Source organism: Amborella trichopoda, chromosome 2 (genome assembly GCF_054954075.1).
Source record: "Amborella trichopoda isolate Santa Cruz 75 chromosome 2, AtrichopodaSantaCruz75HAP2 v2.0, whole genome shotgun sequence".
Classification (NCBI taxonomy): domain Eukaryota; kingdom Viridiplantae; phylum Streptophyta; class Magnoliopsida; order Amborellales; family Amborellaceae; genus Amborella; species Amborella trichopoda.
Genome location: NC_142337.1, coordinates 68140102 through 68159246, shown reverse-complemented (window position 1 = coordinate 68159246; position 19145 = coordinate 68140102). Strand labels below are relative to the sequence as shown.

General features: G+C 36.0%; 2 protein-coding genes and 1 long non-coding RNA gene across 4 annotated transcripts; 1 reads left to right on the top strand and 2 right to left on the bottom strand.

Annotated features, from left to right (window-relative positions):
• Positions 1 to 9773: 9773 nt before the first annotated feature.
• LOC148783451 (uncharacterized) lies at positions 9774 to 12270 on the bottom strand. Its single transcript, XR_016050313.1, has 2 exons — positions 10301 to 12270; positions 9774 to 10161 (listed from the first exon to the last, which is right to left on the bottom strand). It is a non-coding gene; the product is annotated as an uncharacterized LOC148783451 (long non-coding RNA).
• LOC18430093 (uncharacterized) lies at positions 10407 to 13158 on the top strand. The gene is made up of 4 exons (XM_011623552.3): positions 10407 to 10581; positions 10837 to 12318; positions 12624 to 12660; positions 12749 to 13158. The coding sequence occupies exons 1-4, from the start codon at positions 10518 to 10520 to the stop codon at positions 12897 to 12899; spliced, it is 1734 nt and encodes a 577-aa protein (XP_011621854.1). The 5' UTR covers positions 10407 to 10517; the 3' UTR covers positions 12900 to 13158.
• Positions 13159 to 13259: 101 nt separating this feature from the next.
• On the bottom strand, positions 13260 to 18742 carry LOC18430094 (nuclear envelope-associated protein 2). 2 transcript variants are annotated; one of them, XM_020664782.2, is made up of 5 exons: positions 18376 to 18742; positions 18159 to 18266; positions 15128 to 15589; positions 14909 to 15010; positions 13260 to 13668 (listed from the first exon to the last, which is right to left on the bottom strand). In XM_020664782.2, exons 1-5 carry the CDS (start codon positions 18547 to 18549, stop codon positions 13501 to 13503), a joined length of 1014 nt encoding a protein of 337 aa, XP_020520441.1. In that variant the 5' UTR covers positions 18550 to 18742; the 3' UTR covers positions 13260 to 13500. The 2 variants fall into 2 exon arrangements, with proteins under 2 accessions (XP_020520441.1, XP_020520440.1); XM_020664781.2 differs by having other exon boundaries at positions 14909 to 15589.
• Between the last annotated feature and the right edge of the window lie 403 nt (positions 18743 to 19145).

The following is a 19145-nucleotide window of genomic DNA, read 5'->3' as shown; positions in this document are numbered from 1 at the left end:
GTGACCTTTATGACATCTAGGATGTTTGCGCATGCACGTGTTTATAAACATGATTTGTGTATTTATGTGGTTGCTTCCCAAATGTATATAAATGTATTGCTATGTCAGAAGTTGGTACCTAGCCAAAACAAATGAGAAAGAATTTGGGGTTGGTAGCCTGAGCAATGTACACCATGCATAGCTCACCTGTGATAATTCTAGGAACAAATACACAATGGAAAAGTAGACAAAGAGATTATTTACCTTATGAGAAAAATATATCTGTAAAACCTATTTTTAAGTTTTATTTCTCTATAAACCAATCTTATCCATTTTTACCCCAAAATTTTTAGCCCAAACAAACTTAAAAAAAAGGAAAAGTTTCGTACAGAACCTTGATTGCCCATCTTATTTTATGCTAGACCCTCATTCCATTTTTCTTTCAAGCGGTATAAGAAAACCTTTAAGTATTTCACCGTACCCTTTCATCTTTTCTCTCCCATGTTTGTTCACTTTTAGCCATAAAAACTAATTTAAAAAATTGTTTTATTCCATCTCAATCCAAAAGCCTTTTTAACCTTATTTTGCACTTTTTCAACAAATAATTTTTTTTTCAATAATATAATTTTTAAAATGGTACCAATAATAATAATAGTAATAATAATAATAATAAAGTAGTGGCTTATCAATAATGTAATCTTTATATTACTTCTATGATTTGACTAAATAGGGTTAAAAAGAGCTTTTGAATTAAGATGGAATAAAACAATTTGTTGGGGCTAGTTTTTATAGCCAAAAGTGAATAAGCGTTGGAGAGAAGAGATGAGAAGATACGGTGAAATACTTGAGGGTTTTTTTAAGTCGTATGAAAGAAAAATAGAAGGAAAGTATATTGTGAAATAAGATGGGAATTACGGTGAAATTTTTCTTACAAAAAATACTTTTTTTCTATACCCTTCTCTGTCTCTCCATCTCCCAAACCCCTCTCTCTTTTTGTATTCTCTTATTTTTTTTCTCCCAATTCTCTCTTTTCTATACCCTTCTCTCCCTTCCGTTCTCTCTCTCCCCATATCCCAAACCCTTATCCCCTATTTCTCTCTATGTATTCCCCTATTTTTCTTTCCCAATCGTCTCTCTTTTCTATACCCTTATTTTTATTTTTGTTCTCTCTCTCCCCATCTCCTAAACCCCTCTTTCTCTCTTCGTATTCTTCTATTTTTTTTTCTCTTAATTTTCTCTTTTTGTATTCCACTATGTTTTTCTCTCTAAGTTCTCTCTCTTTTTGTATTTCTCATTCTTTTTCTCTCTCACTGTCTCTCTATCTTCCCATGCTGTTTTCCTGATTTATTTCTCCCTATTTTCCAAATCCCCCTCTCTCTCCTTATTTTTTTCTCTTTATGTCCTCTCTTTATTTCCGTACTTCTTATTATTTTATTCTTTTTCTCTCCCAAAACCCCCCTCTCTCACTCCTTATTTTTTTTTCTCCCTGTCCTCTTTTTATTTCTGTATTTTTTATTGTTTTTGTCTCTCCCATGGCTTCCATTCTCTTCACAGCCAACTCTTTTTCTCCCATACTCTCTTCACATCCAACTCTTTTTTTGCAACATAAACGTTTAAAATTTTACGGAGATCCCACTCTCTTCACACCCAACTCTTTTTTTGCGGCATAAACGTTTAAAATTATATGGAGACTCCACTCTCTTCACACCCAACTCTTTTTCTCCCATTCTCTCTTTGGACCTAACTCTTTTTTTGCAATACAAATATTTAATATTATATGAAAAACAGAAATGGAGCACAAAGCTTCAATGTACATTAGTAATTATATGGAGAATAGAGATGGAGCACAAAGCATCAATGTACATCAGTAAAAATTAGAAATGGCTCCAAAAAAACATCCTCTTTCAAAGGTTCTATGAAATTTGTGCATCAAATTGATTATTGTTTGGAGCCAGTATAGAAATGGTTCCCAAAGCACATCCTCTTTCAAAGGTTACCCATAGATTCCCAAAAGACATCTCTTGCAAAGGTTTCATGAAATTTGTGTATCAAATTGATCATTGGTTGGAGCTTTATTGATCATTTGATCATTGGTTGTAGTTTCACGTAATTCTAGTTGCTCATGTTGATTCATTCTTAACATCAAAGTCCTTTTCTCATAACCCAGTGGTTTAGCCAGGCTAAAGCGTGAAGAATAAAAAAAACTGCCAACCACTCTACCCAATTTCAAAAGAGAAACAATAACTGGGATCTGAACCCAATTTCATAAGAGAAACAATAAAAATTGCCAACCACTGAACCCAAGTTCAAAAAAGAGAATAACTTGGATCTGAATCCGAATTTCATAAGCGAAACTATAACTTGATATGTATTTGTGATGTTTTTTTTATATCATAATGTTAAGTGGCTTCCAAACCATACGCCATAAATTAAAAAAAACGCAGAGTATGATGAAGCTCTAATGGTGTTTCAAAGATATTTTAAAGAGCTCGTTTTAGGGGTTTTCTACAATTTTAACCTAGTTTTCAAAAAACTGTTGAAACAATGTAGAGAGAAAAAATGGGGAAATACGGAGAGGAGAGAAATGGGTTTGTGGAGAGAGAAAATAAGGAAATATGAAGAGGGGAGAAATGTGGGTTTGACAGATGGGGAGAGAGAAAAGTGGGTTTAACAAATGGGGAGAGATAACCTAGTTTTCAGAAACTATAGAAAGAATGTAGAGAGAAAAAAGGGGGAAAATACAGGGTGGGATTTGGCAGATGGGGAGAGAAAAAACATGGGTTTGACAGATGGGGAGAGATAACCTAGTTTTTAGAAACTATAGAAATAATGTAGAGAGAGAAAAAAAGGAAAATACGGACAGAGGTTTGAAAGTTGGGAAGAGAGAAAATATGGGTTTGGCAGATGGGAAGACATAAAATGTGGGTTTGACATATGGGGAAAGAGAAAAATTGGGTTTGGTATATGAGGACAGAGTAAACGTGAAGGGAGAGAAGTTTAGAAAAATGCCGTTTTTTAAGTTTGTTTGAGCTAAATAAATAAGTTAAAAACGGGCAAAGTTGTTTTAGGGGCTTGGAACATATAATAGATAAAATCTTTAGGGCAAGGTTTCTATGTTTCTTCTACAACATAGAAGTTCTATCCTCCCCCTACCATCCAGCCGTCCAATTTTGGTCAAGAGAGCCACCCATCATTGATCTTAGATCCGGCATCGCAAGGTATTTTATTTTTAGTTTTTTTTTTTTATACAAACTGTATGAATATGAAATTTGGTAGGTGCCATCTTCTAATTGGAACGCACTTATAAAAAATATTAAATATAATTTTTTGATAAAATATAATGACTAAAATATCCCTTGAAACTTTCAAGGGTATTTTCATCATTTTATTTTATTGAAAATATATTTTTTATATTTTTTGCTGGTGTGAGTTTAAAAGAGGAATGGATGTCCAAAATTTGGTATCAAAATAGTTTATAGAAAAACAAATTAAAAATAAAATAGTGTTGAGACGTGACATTGTGATTGGGACAATCTTAGCCCTACATTCAGAATGGACGGTTGGATAAAGGGGAGCATAGAACTTCTATGTTGTAGGGGACGTATAGAAAGTTTACCCAAATCTTTAGGCTGGCAGATAGGTTTTGAAGCATTGAGGATATGGAGATATGAAACTTAAAAATATGATCTACAAGTATATTTTCCCTTTACTTTTTGTACAAGAGGTCACCTTCACTCTTTGCTCTTGGATTTTAAATTGAGTGGTTGTAAGAGTGTTATTGAAAAGACTTTAAATTAAAAAAGATTTTTCTCGAATTGCGTGACTAACCCAAGCCATTCAATTTGAAATTTAATGAGTAGAAGTGCTTGTGACCGCCTTATAATAAAGATAAATGATCTCATTATATACAACCTCATTTCATTTGGTGGCTCCTTTAACAATTTTTAACAATTGATTTGCTGTTCTATAAAATGTCCAAATTTATTTTCTTTATTTACTTTTTATTGACTTGGAACTCTTGAAGATCCAAGTTGTTTCTTTTCTTTTCTTTTATTTTTATTTTTTCTCCCCTAGATGTTCCTCTCCAAAATCTTTCATATTTGGCATCAATGAACAAAAGAGCCTTAGATTTGGAGCACCTCTTTTTTACATGAAATTTATTTTTCAGAATGGAGGGAACCGATTTAAAGCACTTATACTTCTTCTTGCTTCTCAAAAATGGTATACGAGGTAAGGAAATATTTCAATTGGATATTAAAGGGTTTCTATACTAAGGATACATCTATGAATTAGACAACCCCCAAATAGGTGGAAAAAAGTTATGATGATGATAATGATAATTAGTAGTACTTTTATGAATAGAGAAAGGAAAATAAGGGAACTTGCACTTGCACCCACACCACTTAATCATTTATGCTCCATGCACACATTGATGTTGTTTGGGGGCGAAAAAGCATGCGAGGTATCTATTGAGAAATTCAGAAATGCAATTAGCGATTGATTTAAATAGGAAAAACTTTTGGGGATTGCAATTTACCATGCAGTGGCATGTGCATTGTGCATCAATCAATATTTTTGAAAATTTTCATGGGATCATTTATCTTTTGTATATAGAAGTCATCATTCTTGTCTTTTAAATTTAGAAATAAATGGTCGTAAGATTATCATTGAATAGATACAAAGTTTCAAAATAGAAAATTCTCAAACTTCATGATTCACTCTAAGCCATCCACTTTAACATCTAATAAGGAAATAGCATCCACGTACAAAATGTAAATAGCCTCTTAGTATATAATTCCAAATTTTAATCGTTTACCTTCTCAATTATAATTATTTGTGAACTTTTTTTTTCATGGCCGCCACAAGATTTTGTGGAGACATAAGTTTATTAAATGTCTTTGTGGATGGATAATGGAATGAAAAGTTAGAGCATCTATGAATTTTGTACTTAATATTTTAGAGTGTGGGAAGACCAAAGAAGAATGCAATCATGAAGGACCTGTTCAAGGTGCAGAGATGCCTTCTACTTTGCTTGAAAGAGAGAGAATTGGGAATCAAGAATATTCATTTTCATATAAAAGTACTCTCATAAGATATTCCACTCCCACAGGAGAAGAATATCCATTTATTCCATTCGGTAAAGTCCCATTTGGAATCGATTTTAGGACCCCAAATTTTAAGGATGGAACCTAATTCATAGAGGCTAGATCCATAGTCCATGCAGAAGCTAGGTCTGGCTCATAAGCAAAGAAGGCTTTTGGCTTTTCCTATGGTTCTAAATTCAAGTCACCCATTTTTCTCTTGTGCTCCTTCAGTCGTTCGACTCCATGAAAAAGATGAAGCGCTCTCGTACCTCAAAATTTTAGATAGAAAAAATCCTCCTAAGTATGTTTTTTGACGGAGGGAGTTGAAGCAAACTATGCTCCAGAAAGATAAATGTGTACGTTCTCTAAAATCTTTTTATCTATTTAGTTGGAAGATCTTTGACCAAAAAGTGAGGTAAAATTGTCAATGATGGAAAGATTTATATTCCAATTTGGTCATTGAACATTGTGGATCACCAGAGATGCCCCATTTCTATAGAAGAATATTACAGACCTTTATTCTACTTTAGTCTTAATCGCTATTGGAGTAGGACAACCATAGTCCTTGGATCATCAATGTTCATTATGAAATGATACACAATCATGGCAATAATGGTGAATGATAGACAACATTTGCACATCAGGGGGCCTCTCATGTTTTGTGTGGGCCCATCAATAATCACAATCGATTTCCTTGGACCTTATCTCTATGACCATCAATTTGATTGTGCACCATTTTCTTTTCCATGTGTAATGAGCTAGGTATAAGTACTTGCTGTTTGGGCCTCCTCAGTTTAGCCTTGAGAATTTACCCATTTCGGATCCAAAACCCAAATTTTGGATCTGGGTATGGAGTCAAGATTTGGATCCAAAATTCGAATGTAGATCTAAAATATGAATCCGAATTACTGATCGGATCAAATAAGGGTATAGGTGGATTTGATTCGAATCCAACTCAATTATTAAAATAATATATATTATTTTATATATAAGTTATATATTTTTTAATTTATATATATATATAATATTTTTAACTTTTAAAGACTTAATCCTGATTTTGGATCGGATTGTGGAACTAATCAGATTAGGATCTGGATTCAGATTCAAGTTCGAATTCGGATCTTATGTGTAGTTTTTAGATCCAAATTCGGATCCGAACATTTTCGATCCGATTGGATCCGCATCTAGATCTTGATCCTTTGGATCGATATCGGGGTCGATCTAGACCCAATCTGAAAAACTCTTTACCTTACTGTTCATGCATTTGTTCTGGTTTGTGAGGGATTTAGAGTCTTAAACACATCTTAAATCACTGTAAATAAAGCAAATCTTATGATAAGGGAAGAGCCGAAATGAAAAGTCCCAACCAATGGTTTAAAAAACGGATCGATGACCCCGATCGGCCTTCTAAAAAACCGATCCGGATCGGCGAATCGGCGAATCGGCGATCCGGATCGGGAATCGGGTGAATCGGTCAGAATAAAGCTTAAAAAAAATTCGAAAAAATTATTAAAATTCATTATAAATATTGTTTTTTAGGAATTCAATAAGAAATGAGGGTACTCCATTAATAATTTTCATGTTTTTGAATGAATATGCGAATATTGATATGTTCTTTCCCTACATGAACCGCCATTCAGCATTTAATTTACATCACACAAAAGGATAAACATATAATTATCATGGAATAAGTATATCAACATACATGGACTACAATAAAGTATAAAATTAGTAACATATGATCTAAAAATAAAATGATAGACGACGTTATTGTTCTTCTTGGTCACGCTGGTGCCATTGATTGAATTCGTTTAACAATTCATTGATTCGATCTAAAAACGAATCATCGATATTAGCAGGCGTCTGACTATTCCCAAATCCCTGAGTGTTAGTGTTTTGTTGTGTTCCCAATCTAAAATCCCCGAAGATTGTTCATCCTTCATGCTCACCTGCACTGTCGTGCTGATCCCTACACTGTTGTTGTTGGGACTCGATATGTGAATAATATGGCTGGGATAGGGTGGACTCAGAATCATCATCTCTCTCATTTTTTCTTTGAATAATATGGATTAAAAAAAAAAAAACAAATTTTCAAAAAAATCGATCATGGATTAAAAAAAAAATCACAAATTTTCCAAAAATTCTATCATGGATTACAAAAAAAATTCGATCATGGATTAAACATTACAGCCCACTCTCCATGCCCATCACTACCATGTTAAAAAAAAAACAAAAAACAAAAATGAAATTTCCAAAAATATTTACTAAATAAACCATTTTTGAAGACCTAAAGGAGGTGCTTTTTACTTTTTCTTATTCAAGATTGTGGTTGTCAAAACAAATTTCGAATCAAAATCCAAATCCCCATGTGGAAATGTCTCCTAACCTTTTCCGAGCAAACGTGGTAATGAAAACCAGTCACCATTGTGCACAGGTGTGGGACAGGAAATACGTTGCTTAGGATTGTTTGAATGGTTTCGTAAAGCCTTTGTGTCTCCCTAAAGAAGGGTGTTTGGCACCTTTTTTTCCATTAGAAACTAAGGTTTCCAAAACCCTAAAATAGGCCCATTTTAGGGCTTGGAGGAAGCATCAAAGTGACTCAAGTTGCGGTAGGCAAACTGCTTTCTTAGCCTCTCTCTCTCATACAAAACCTTAGGAAGGTGGATACAGCAGGGCTGGTAATGGGGCATGTAGCCTGGCTCTAAAAAATTAGGGCTCAGGCTACAAAATGTTGCTTGTGGGCTGAGGATGGGGCAGACCAACCTTGACCCTAGCCCTAGTCACTATAGGGTAGGCCCTTGTTGTGTCTGGCCCTTGTCCTAAGTCGAGATTAGGCTAGATAAAAAATAAAATACATCAAAAGAATAAAAAGAACGAGGGGAGGGCCAAGTTGGACCGGGTCATGTTGTGACTATGGCCCGACCAGGCCACGGCCGTCAGGCCATATTTTGTGGCCCAGGCCCTAGTTTTCTAGGGCTGGGCTGACCATGCAGGGCCGAGCCACCCGGCCCATTGCGACCCATAGGATACAGCCTTAAAAGCTAAGAAAGGAATCTTTCCTTTGAATAAAAGAAAGGAAGTCAATTTCAGCTTGGACAACTCCTTTCTTTGTGAGCAATGGCATCTTAAATCGTTTTCAAATTTTTGCAAAGCATTGGACAACATGGTATCTCGAATCCTAACCTTCGACGCAACACCACGTCGACTTCGCATCCATCCATTAAAATATTATCACTTACAAACAAAGCAGCCTCAAAAAAGCCCGCCAACTTTCTATGGACCATCGAAGAATCAAGTTGTCTTTGAAAATAAAGAAAATTTTACTTTTTTTTTTTAAAAGAAGGAAATGGTTTGTGGAAGGATACAACTTACTTATGGAGTAGCTGTGTTATGTTATAAAAGATGTGTCAAATCTTCACTATCTAATAAAAATGGATTAATGCAGCTTATGCAGTGATTGTGTCCAGCTATAAAAGAAATGTCAAAGTTTCACTATCCAACTAAAATGGACTGTGTTGCAGATGCAACTTACTTATGGAGTAATAGTGTTGCGCTATAAAAAATATGTCAAATCTTCCACTATCCAACAAAAATGGATTGTGTCATTGCCTTATATGGACTTTTGAAAATAGGCTAACGTCTTGGTGGTAGTATTAACGAGCCTTATGAAGGAATCTCTAACTCCATTTTTACCAAAAAGTAGGGTTTTTTTTATTTATATGATCTCTACGTTTTTTGGAAAAATAATTTTTTTTAGGTAATTCAGTAGAGAAGATTGTCCCTACCTTTTATGGGAAAAGCATTAATTCCTAAAGAAACGAAACATAATTGCAATGCATCTGCAACATAATACATTGTTCAAAAACCACTCAAAATATAAGAGCGTCTACGAACCTAGTTGGTTTGATTAGAAAACAGGTGGCTAAAGGCATTTTGTTTTTCTATACATTATTATCATCATAGCGTTTTTTCAAATTTGGGATCGGCTACACGAATTTTATAAGTTTTGACACAGTTTTACGTTGGCTGTCTGCCTAATACAACTCACCTCTTTTACCTGAACGTAAGATGGGTTAAAAGAAAGTTTAATATCCTCACCCTTCTTAAACCAAAGTTTCAAAAATATTTTTTTGGATTTTAGCGCAATCACTAGCTGCGTGGTAACATCCACAGGGCTAGTAGAATTACCTTTAAACCAAAGATAAATAATTTTATAATATATTTTTCAATTTAAATAATCCAAATAAACTGCTGGTTGTTAAATTCATTGCCTCAAATATATGTTCCTCATAGCAAGCAGTAAGATATAAGTAGTGGCAAATCATGGTTAAAAAAGTCCGAATAAATTGCGTAGAAAAAATCATGTTTCCATTGCTTATATTCTTTATGGCCTATCCATGCCACCAATTTCAAGCATAAGCTCACAAATAACATGATCAGGCATCAAAATGAACTCTCTCTCTCAATAACATGATCATTTGTCAAAATGAACCCTCAACAAGTCTTATCTTTGTCGGGTGCACTCATGCATAGATAGAGATTCTCACGAATACATAGCAACAGGAAAGGACAATGAATGCTCCAACATGAACTCGAGTAGCCTTTGACCCTTTTTCTAAAAGAGAAATTTTCCTGCTTTTTGACGTGCCATCACCCCCACACCATTTTCAAAAAAACAAACAGTGAAAAAAATAGTGACTGAGATTGTCATTATGTACATAATCAATGGTGACTTGCATCTTATATGTAAATTACTGTCATTTTGCACAACCCATCTTCTTCTCTCTTGAATAATTTAAGGAAGGGGATCAGCAATAACATACATGCGAATATACATTAGTATCATATGAATGCCCCATCCATCTTTCTCACTCTAGAATAATATAATTTTCAAGCCTCGTGCTTCTCTCTAGGCTAACACAATTTTTGAGATCCATCTCTCTCTCTAGAATCATCTTTCTCTCTCTCTCTAGAATCATCATTTTGATTTCCACTAACCCAAGTCAGCAACTAAAGCATAGAGCCGCGCCACCCTAAACCTTTAACTTTTGCTTTTCCCTCCCTTTTTTTTCCTCTCAAAACCCACACTGATCACATTCTGCACACTCAAGAAGTGAGATAACATCATTATCCAATGAACCCATTCACAATGAAAAGGAAAAAATTATAAATAATGAACATGAAAAATGGAGATAACAAAAAGGATCCAATGAATGTATTGTGTAATTCAATCTCACCTTTATATCTTCTCTCTTTTCTATTAATTTTCCTTCTTTTTCTTTTCCCCCTTTTCTCTCTCCCCTGTGCCAGCTTTATGGCCTGCCTTTCTTTTGCTTTTCTACCTCATTCTGGATTCCTTTGCTTTAGGCCTTCAATTCGCAGAATGATAAAACCAATTGGGTCTCTTGCGCTTTACTTCAAAAACTCAGTACTCTGCTTCAAGGAAAAAAACGAATGGGTCATTTGGATGTTAAGTTCCTCTTCTTCATCCTCACCAGTCTCACACTCTGTTGCTCAGGTATGTAGAACCTCTCTCTCTTCTACCATAGACCACAAATGCTTGAAATTTCCTAGAAAGAGTACAAAATGAGTATGATTCAATGAAAACAAATAATGAATCTGATTATTTCTTCCATTTCCTGCTTCTGACTGTCTCCTCGATTTAGAGAGATCATTTTCCAAAAAATGGGGTGTCTTTGTATACTTGAGTGTTGAATATATTTCTTGATTAAAATTTGATGGGCATTTTTTCTTTGAAATTTTAAATACCCAGGATCTCGACTGGCTTTGTCGTATGATGCAAGGAGCATCAGTTCAAAGGCGACTGTTCTCTCTCTCTTGAAAAACAACGAGAAACTTGCCATGAAAACAAGGTTGCTTGTTTCAAGCCCCCAAATCCTAGATGGGCTGTGTAACTGTGCAATGACCTTGGATCTTTTTGTATCCAGAGAAGAAATCAACAACCTGCAGAACTCAGAAACACTAGCAATTCCCTGGATTAAAAGCCATTTAATCAGATTCCTCCCCTGTCTCAATATCAGCAGCATCATTCTGAGTGGAGAAATTTCAAACAAGAAAGAGTTTGCATCACTCTTGTCGACCTTAAACTCCATTAGTTCTGCCCTAGTTCACCTCAAGCTCAATCATGGGATCAAGGTCTCTGTCGCTCTTCCACTGTCATTCTTAGAGGACATCTCCACTGTACCCCATGCACAGCAGAAGAATTTCATGAAAATACTGCAGTTGATCACAGATTTCCTGAGAGATACAGGGTCCTTCATGGTAGTCGAAACCTCAATCAGTAGAAAACTCGAGATGACCAACCATAATTTCCAGTCACTACACTATTTCATCAATCAAATCATGGTTTTTGGTTTTCCATATTCAGAAATTCCAGTCTATGTAATACTTAAGAATTCCCCAGAATCCTATTATAAAGCAATAGAAAAAGCCATCGAGAAAGAAACCCAGAGCGTGCCTCGAATTCATGCAATTTTTAGAGAGATAAACCCAGAGAAAGAAAACCCAAATAGAGTTTTAGTCCAAAAAGAAAATGAGAACTCTGTTTCCAATCGAAGAGAGCTCGATGAAGCTAACCCAACTCTGGTCCCAGTAAACCCAACCACACCCTTGATAACTCCCTCAGTCCCAACTATAAATCCGGTCACTACACCAGGCCCTGTCATCACCAATCCCGTCACTACGCCTGTCACGAACCCAGTTACAACACCTACAACTGTAACCACCAATCCCATCATGACTCCTCCCACAAGTCCAGTAACAACACCAGTCACAACCCCGATCACAGTAACCCCACCAACAACCACTATCCCTTCCACCACACCCATCACAGTCCCGCCTACCACTCCAGTAGTGACACCAGTGACAAATCCAGTACCCACACCTGGCACCAATCCCATCACGACACCAGTTGTGACACCGGCCACACCATCTGGCACTATCCCAACCAATCCAGTGACTACACCGACGACCACAACTTCGCCTGGAGTAGCTGGGCAGGGCTGGTGCGTGGCAAAGACTGGCGCGTCTGACACGGCATTGCAGCTTGCTTTGGACTACGCTTGTGGAAAAGGTGGGGCAGATTGCTCGGCCATACAACAGGGAGGAGTGTGTTATAACCCCAGTACAGTTCGAGACCATGCTTCCTATGCCTTCAATAACTATTACCAAAGGATTCCAACCCCAATTAGCTGTGACTTTGGGGGAACTGCCATGCTCGTTACTACCAATCCAAGTATGTATTTGTCTATGTTTGGTGCTTTTGTATGGGAATTTTTACTCATGTCCAATGGATATGGAAAAACATACTCCATCAGGGTATTGACCATATAATGAAATGGTGGTCAAAGATGGGTATTTAAAAGAGTTCCCACCAACGGAATTATGTCCTGTTCTGTTATTCCCACACTCTCCATGCTGATGCTGACCCTGATGGACAGTGATTACAATCCATTAGGATATAGTGTAGCTTCCCTATTTATAACAACTTCAAATTACCTACACTAATCATATAGTGACAATTATGAACATCTTTTGCAGGTTCTGCGTCTTGTGTCTACCAATCTGCCAGTACCAGGTAAAGTTCCATTATCATTACACATAATCTCAAACTTTGATTGGTGGCTTTTAATAATATACTTGGCTGACTCTGAATATTGCTGCAGCTCAAGCTCATCTGTGCTGAACACAAGCAACCCTACGGGTGCCACAGTTTTCGGAACAGACCCTCCCAGTGCAAGCAATGCTCATTCACTCTTAGCCAGCATGCCCTTGATGCTCAGTGTGCTATCCTTGATGCCACTACTCATAGTTTGAAACAGCTCACCTCAATCCAAGCATTTTGAGTACAGAGATGTGGTAAGAAAAGGCCTACTTCTCATCCTGAAGATCATTGTATTTGATGTAATATAAAAGGCTTCAGTGTACTAACCACGGTCCTGATCAAACTGTGTCCAAATAGCAATGCAGATCCAAATGATTAACATCTGGTTGTACCTGTAACTCCTTGGTAGGTCAAGGTTTCTGTTAGAAGGTCAGCATTTGTAATGAAAAAATGCAGGAGAATCTTTGTTCATTCTAACGGTTTTAGAATGCAGTAACTTCTCACACAAAAGAAAGAGGGGGGGGGGGGGGGGGGGTGGGGGAGACTTAGAAGGAGCAATTTGGTTCAATATCTTGGAGAGAGAAAACCAAAGTCATAATTATATCTGAATCTTCTTTAGTAATGCATGGGTACATGCTAACATTAAAAAGTCCCAACATTCACAGCTACATGTTACATTCTTCATAATATTAAATATAGCTCCCCTGCAGACTTTCATGGATCTTCTTTTTACAATGAGGAAAGTTATATCTGAAATGTTGCATGACAATACAAAATCTATTGAAGGAAAAGATAAACCTAAGTGGGCATTTTTCACCGCTTTGCAAATACCACCAAAACCACCATTGACATGGAAACTATGAATTTGAAGCCAGAGGTCTCCCAAAAACTATGCTTCTCAGATCGTCCGCCCTCACCCTGTTTCATCAGGGTTAACTGCTCCATCAGTTCCTTCAAAGCTTTATCCCTTCTTTCACCCATCTGAAAAGAAAAACAAAATGCCAAGTGTCCTCAGTTCTAAGGCCAAGCATGCATTTACAAGTATGAAAAAAATGTATCACCATGAAATTAATGCAAAATATAAGGAGAATTAACTAAAATCGAATCAGGCCTGAACATAATCCTTTGACTCAATAAAATGAATAAACTTTGTTATGCATGTACATCACATTCTAATGGAGAGAGCAGCTCAAACATGAGATGGCATATGAAGCTAGCAAATACTAAGTGCAAAACACTCAGAAATGCCACCTATGGAAGGGAAGTAGCACCAAGAAGAGTGCACACCTGTGTGTGGATGGATGTGTGTATGTACCTAACACAAAGTACATACGCCAACAACTAAATATGGTCTCATTTTTGTTGAAACTTCAAACACGTCTAGCACTCAGAAGTGCTTGTGCAAGATAATTCCAGAATCATAGCAAGTATGATCGTACATGCGTATACCTTCTGCTGATGTAGCTGCCTCTTAGTAGCCTACAAGTACAAAGGTTGGGTGTACAACAATAAATAACGAAGGAAAGAACACCTTCACATCAACCACTTAATAGTTCCAGCTAGGTTGCATCCTAATTTTAGATCCCAACACCAGTTGTGGTACTAATTCACATTGCCCACCAGATATGCGGTAATTGACAACAATCATTTTCATCATCATCATCATATCCTTTTTCAACTAATTATGGTCGGCTACATGAATTTTAGTCTGCAAATTCTGGACTCATGAGAAGCTTTGGCAAAATTTTATGTTAGCTGCCTATTTAACACAACCCAGGCTTGGGACGGGTTTAGAGAAAGTTTAAGGTCCTCACCGTCTTAGACCAGGTAATTGACAAGAATCCTAACATTAAATTAAATTCCATGGTGGCCCAAATTTCCAACATTAAATAATGCATATTATCCCTAAAAGGCCATTCATTCTTCTGGACAATAGCACCATTTAAAGTTTTATATATACAATTCAAATTTTCAAATTTGCATGCCATTACCTTGTTTTTTTATAGGCACCATGAATCATACTAAAAAGATAATGATAGAAGTAACTACAGAATAACAGAATTAGTTTATACAGGTTTCAGGGGCAAATGAGATCAAGGATGGTACAAGAAGCAATAGGAAGTATTAATAAGAAATCGAAAAAAAAAAACACCACTCAATATATAAAGTAATAATAAATAATTCAGAAAATCCAAAAAACACTGGGGTGAATGTTCTATACCCTTTGGAGCTTCCGAGTTTGAGAACGAGCTTCTTGTAGACAAAATTCCAACTTTAAGACCCTTTTCTTCAGTTCCTGGTCAGCTCTGCGTTGCTTCTCTAACTGGTCAGAGTAAAGGTAAATTGGGATCGAATAAATATTTATAGTATGACAAGAAAAGTTAAATTGCTGATGTGAGAGTGGATAACGTAAGCAGCTGCATAAAAACAAGAAAAATACCTGAGATTCAAGTTCCTGAGTCTTCAGCTTCCAGTGTGCAGACATAATCCTAATTTCATCTCGAAGTCTAGCTATTTCTTCATCTTTTGCACTTAAATGTTTAGTTATATTCTCAAAATTCTTAGGAGATACCTCTTCTAAAAGCTTTCGTAGTTCACAATCCTTGCTATCCCCAGCTTTAGAAACTGCAAGCTTAATCTCACGTTCAATTCTTAAAACTTCATCTCTCAACTCTTTTTGAGAGATTTCTCTCTGTTGTAGATCATGTTGCAAGTTATCTATCTGCTTTCCTAAACGGTCAACCCGAGCCTCATGATCTTGCAGTGAACTGTTTTTGTCATCTACCTCTTGCAACAAAGTTAAGCATTGAAGATGTGCAGATTGAGCAGAGGCTGCACTGGCATCGGCAGTTGCTTGAGCAGCAGATAGCTGTGATCTCAAATCGTCTAACTCCTTATGATACTGCAGGAAAACGAGTAAACTTTCAATAAAGAAAAATAGCCATTATCAACCCTTTGAATATGTTCAAATATGAGAACTGAACCCCCCCCCCTCCCCGGAATGTTAAATGAATGTTAGAACTACAATTAAATCTTCACGATAGCACCAAAAAATTAAAAACAAAAAGAAGAAAGAAATCACATTCCTTTCCAACAAATGCAGTTCGAGTTAGTATTTCACCATGGACAACTTTAATTTTGACAAGCAAATTCATTGGCAAGTAGCAATCTTAGTATCTACTGCTTTTAAACAAGATTGCTTAGCAAACGAAAAGATTTCCAACTTTCTATTTTGGAAGTCTCAAGGCAACACTGTAGGAAGACACCAAATTAAGAATGACCATCAACATAGTATCCTTCAAAAAAGGGAATGGCCATAAAACAGCACCAACAAAAATGGTAATAACAAGGTCACTCGAATAATGTGAACAGGAAGATGCCATTTTCTAGGTTATGTCCAAAAGCATAGAAATTGGGCATATATAACCATTTTACAAAAGAGAATTATATATATATAACCCTGTTGCAACAAATATCATACATAAATCACACAAACAAAATAGCAGCTAACTTACCCAGTCTTTTTTTTTTTGAAATGTTAAAGGTGGGAATGCGGAGGGGCTGCCCTCCACTCTACTGAATTTCCTATGCAAGGTATCAACTACCACGGGTGTTTAAGGACAATATCCCAATTCTTTGACAGCTTGCACATTTATTATTCATTTCTAATCACAATAGGTGGTTTGCCCCATACAATAAGATGTGCAAACATTTGAATATTGGAATTACAAATAAAAAATATATAAAGTGGTCTATAATATTGTATGCTAAATGCAACAGTAGAAAACCGCTCTTGCTGCAAATTTAATAAAAATTTCATGAACATGATCATGTTTATAGAAAGTATCTACCATCCAGAAAAAAGTATCAAACTAAAATGGCCTTTTAGCAAGACCAATAAGTCCATTGACAAACCTAACAAATATCAGAACAAGAACCCCATTTTCAAATTGAATGATTTGGCACACTTCAGCTGCTCTTAATATGTCGGATCCAAAACCCTAACTTCAATATCCTTACCAGTACATAAGCCAATGAATTACAAGAGTCAGTGCATCCTATCCAAAAATTAGGATACCATTATAAAGACCAGTGGTGCCTTTAGTATTGCATACAAAAGGAGCTACCTATAGGCCACATTTGAAAGATTTATGTCCATAACTCTATGGTAATCTTCATTCAAAAGGGAAAATTGCATGCTTAAATGGAATTGTCCTCACACATAAAGTCCAAGACCCCTAATTTAAGATAGTTACTCAGTTCACAGTCCCATAAATTACTAGTCAGCACTGGATAGCCATAAAATGGGATTGCAGTGAGAAGCTAAGCAGTTCCTTGAATACTGCATGCATATAATTATATAAACCTTCATGCTGACTACACTAGAAGCACTGAAAAGGAATGTGACAATATCCCAGTCCTCAATCAAACAGTAATGCTGTAAACAGTTTGAAATATGTTTGAAAAAAATTATAAAAAAATAAATAAAAAGTGGAAATTGTACTCTGAGCATTATTTTTCAAATTGTTTATAATGGATCAACAAGATAAAAAGTTAAGATACATGACCATGAAGAAGGAAATGAAAACAGAAAAGAATAAAAGCAAAACATAAATCCAATCCCTAAAAAGTAATCCAATTTTTTGACAGTTGAATTTCCAATATAAAATACCTGTTGACGCAAGCTGCAAGCTATTAAATAAGGGCCAGAAATGTGAGGATTTAAATGTCAGCTTTACAAGTAATTTCTTCGAACTTTGTCAGTGGGAAACATTTACAAATCGCTTGCCGATGGCAGTATAGAAGAGCATTCAATGAATGAATCCCTAAATCTAAGTCATAGAAAAACCTTCCCCAAATAAACATTATGTCATGTCACAAACACTCCACACTCCACCCACTTATACATCAGTGTTTATGCCACAAATTAGACCAATTAATACATCATTCAAAACATAAAGCCACAGAAAAAAATCACCATGCTGCATCAAATCATCATGCATGAAAAAATCCAAAGGTTTTAGGTCACCTGCACGTTAACAAACCTAACAATAACCATTGTTGTCAAAAAAATTACAAAAATCTAATAGGCCATATTTGTCAAGAATGCCAAGAAAACCATTAGTTTGCAACTTACAAAAAGATCACCACTTTGTTCAATGCGTAAAATTTCTATGCTTTTGGAGATAAATAGAAACCTAGTTACAAGGACAAATAAAAAAAATTCAGAGAAGAAAGCAACAACAAAGGAATTACTAAGGAAGTGGAATAAGAAATTAAGAAGTAAAACAAAGATGCATGACAAACCATAGTTGTAATCTATCCATAATTAAAATTATTATCTGCCATCATACAACATGACAGAGAAAACAACCCAAGGAGATCCAAGAAAATGTTTTCATTAAACTCTAGCAAAATTTACATCAAAGGAAAAGAACACAGTCAAACGACAAATAACCACATCAACTAACATGCTCAGCATTAGATGAAGAAGCCTGCAACTGCCCGTTACGCTCTTCCAATCTTTTCTGCAATCTCTGTATCTCCTCCTCCATGCTTTTTGCCTTAGACTCTGCAGCCTAGAAAAACCCCAGCTATTTAAAACACCATAACCAGTCCAGAACATAATAATAAAGACCATGTTTGCTGAATAAATACTAATGGAAACAAAAAATTCAAAAAAAAAACCTTTCGGGTCTTGGATTCTCGAGCAAACAATTCTTCCTGTGACAACATGCGACTGCGAACATCTTTGAGCTCCGCCGCTAAGGAAACAACATCAGAAGCCATGCGTCTAAAGCTTTGCTTCTTCTCATGGAGATCCTTCAAAAGAGGATCCAACTCTCTCACGGCCTCACCCATCGAATAATTGCCCCAAATACACAGAATGAAAAGTAGAAAAAGAAGAAAATAAATAACCAAAGACCGACCCCTTCTACACTCAATTCCAGAGCACAAGCTCCATAAAAGACAGAGAACAACAAAGAAAGAATAATCCCCAAAAATTGTCCCTTCGTTCTCTCTAGTCCAAAATTCAAGCCCAACAAAAACCAGGGATTCAAAAAAAAAAAAAAAAAATGAAAAATGAGAAAGTTTCCCTTTATCACTCAAGTCCAAAGCACAAGCCCTACGACATCTAAAAAAAGCACAGCCACAGACGACGAGGCTTTGAGTCGTCGGTCCATTGAAAGCCTTGCCTTGACTCCCATACCTGCACACATTTAATTGGGGTAAATTTAACAACAACCCAAAAAAAAAAAAAAAATCAAAATAAAAATTAAAACTACCAGGCGTGTTAAAATCTTGAGCATGCAAGGAACCACCTCGTATAAAAGGTCTTATACTTTCCCATAAATTTTACCCATAACAACAAAAAAAAAATCTCACAAAACCACCAAATATAGTCACACTTGCAGAGTTACAAGAGAAAGAGAGAGACAGAGAGAGGGGGTTGAGAG

What these genes read in the sequence shown, in the direction of transcription:
- LOC18430093 (XM_011623552.3), top strand. Translation starts at nt 10,518, where the DNA reads ATGGGTCATTTGGATGTTAAGTTCCTCTTCTTCATCCTCACCAGTCTC. An exon ending in TCTCACACTCTGTTGCTCAG is followed by an intron (nt 10,582 to 10,836) that starts GTATGTAGAACC and finishes TTAAATACCCAG; the next exon opens with GATCTCGACTGGCTTTGTCG. An exon ending in TACCAATCTGCCAGTACCAG is followed by an intron (nt 12,661 to 12,748) that starts GTAAAGTTCCAT and finishes ATATTGCTGCAG; the next exon opens with CTCAAGCTCATCTGTGCTGA.
- LOC18430094 (XM_020664781.2), bottom strand. Translation starts at nt 18,549, where the DNA reads ATGGGTGAGGCCGTGAGAGAGTTGGATCCTCTTTTGAAGGATCTCCAT. An exon ending in CTTCATCTAATGCTGAGCAT is followed by an intron (nt 15,590 to 18,158) that starts GTTAGTTGATGT and finishes GTTTTCCTGCAG; the next exon opens with TATCATAAGGAGTTAGACGA. An exon ending in AAACTCGGAAGCTCCAAAGG is followed by an intron (nt 13,669 to 14,908) that starts GTATAGAACATT and finishes TTTTCTTTTCAG; the next exon opens with ATGGGTGAAAGAAGGGATAA.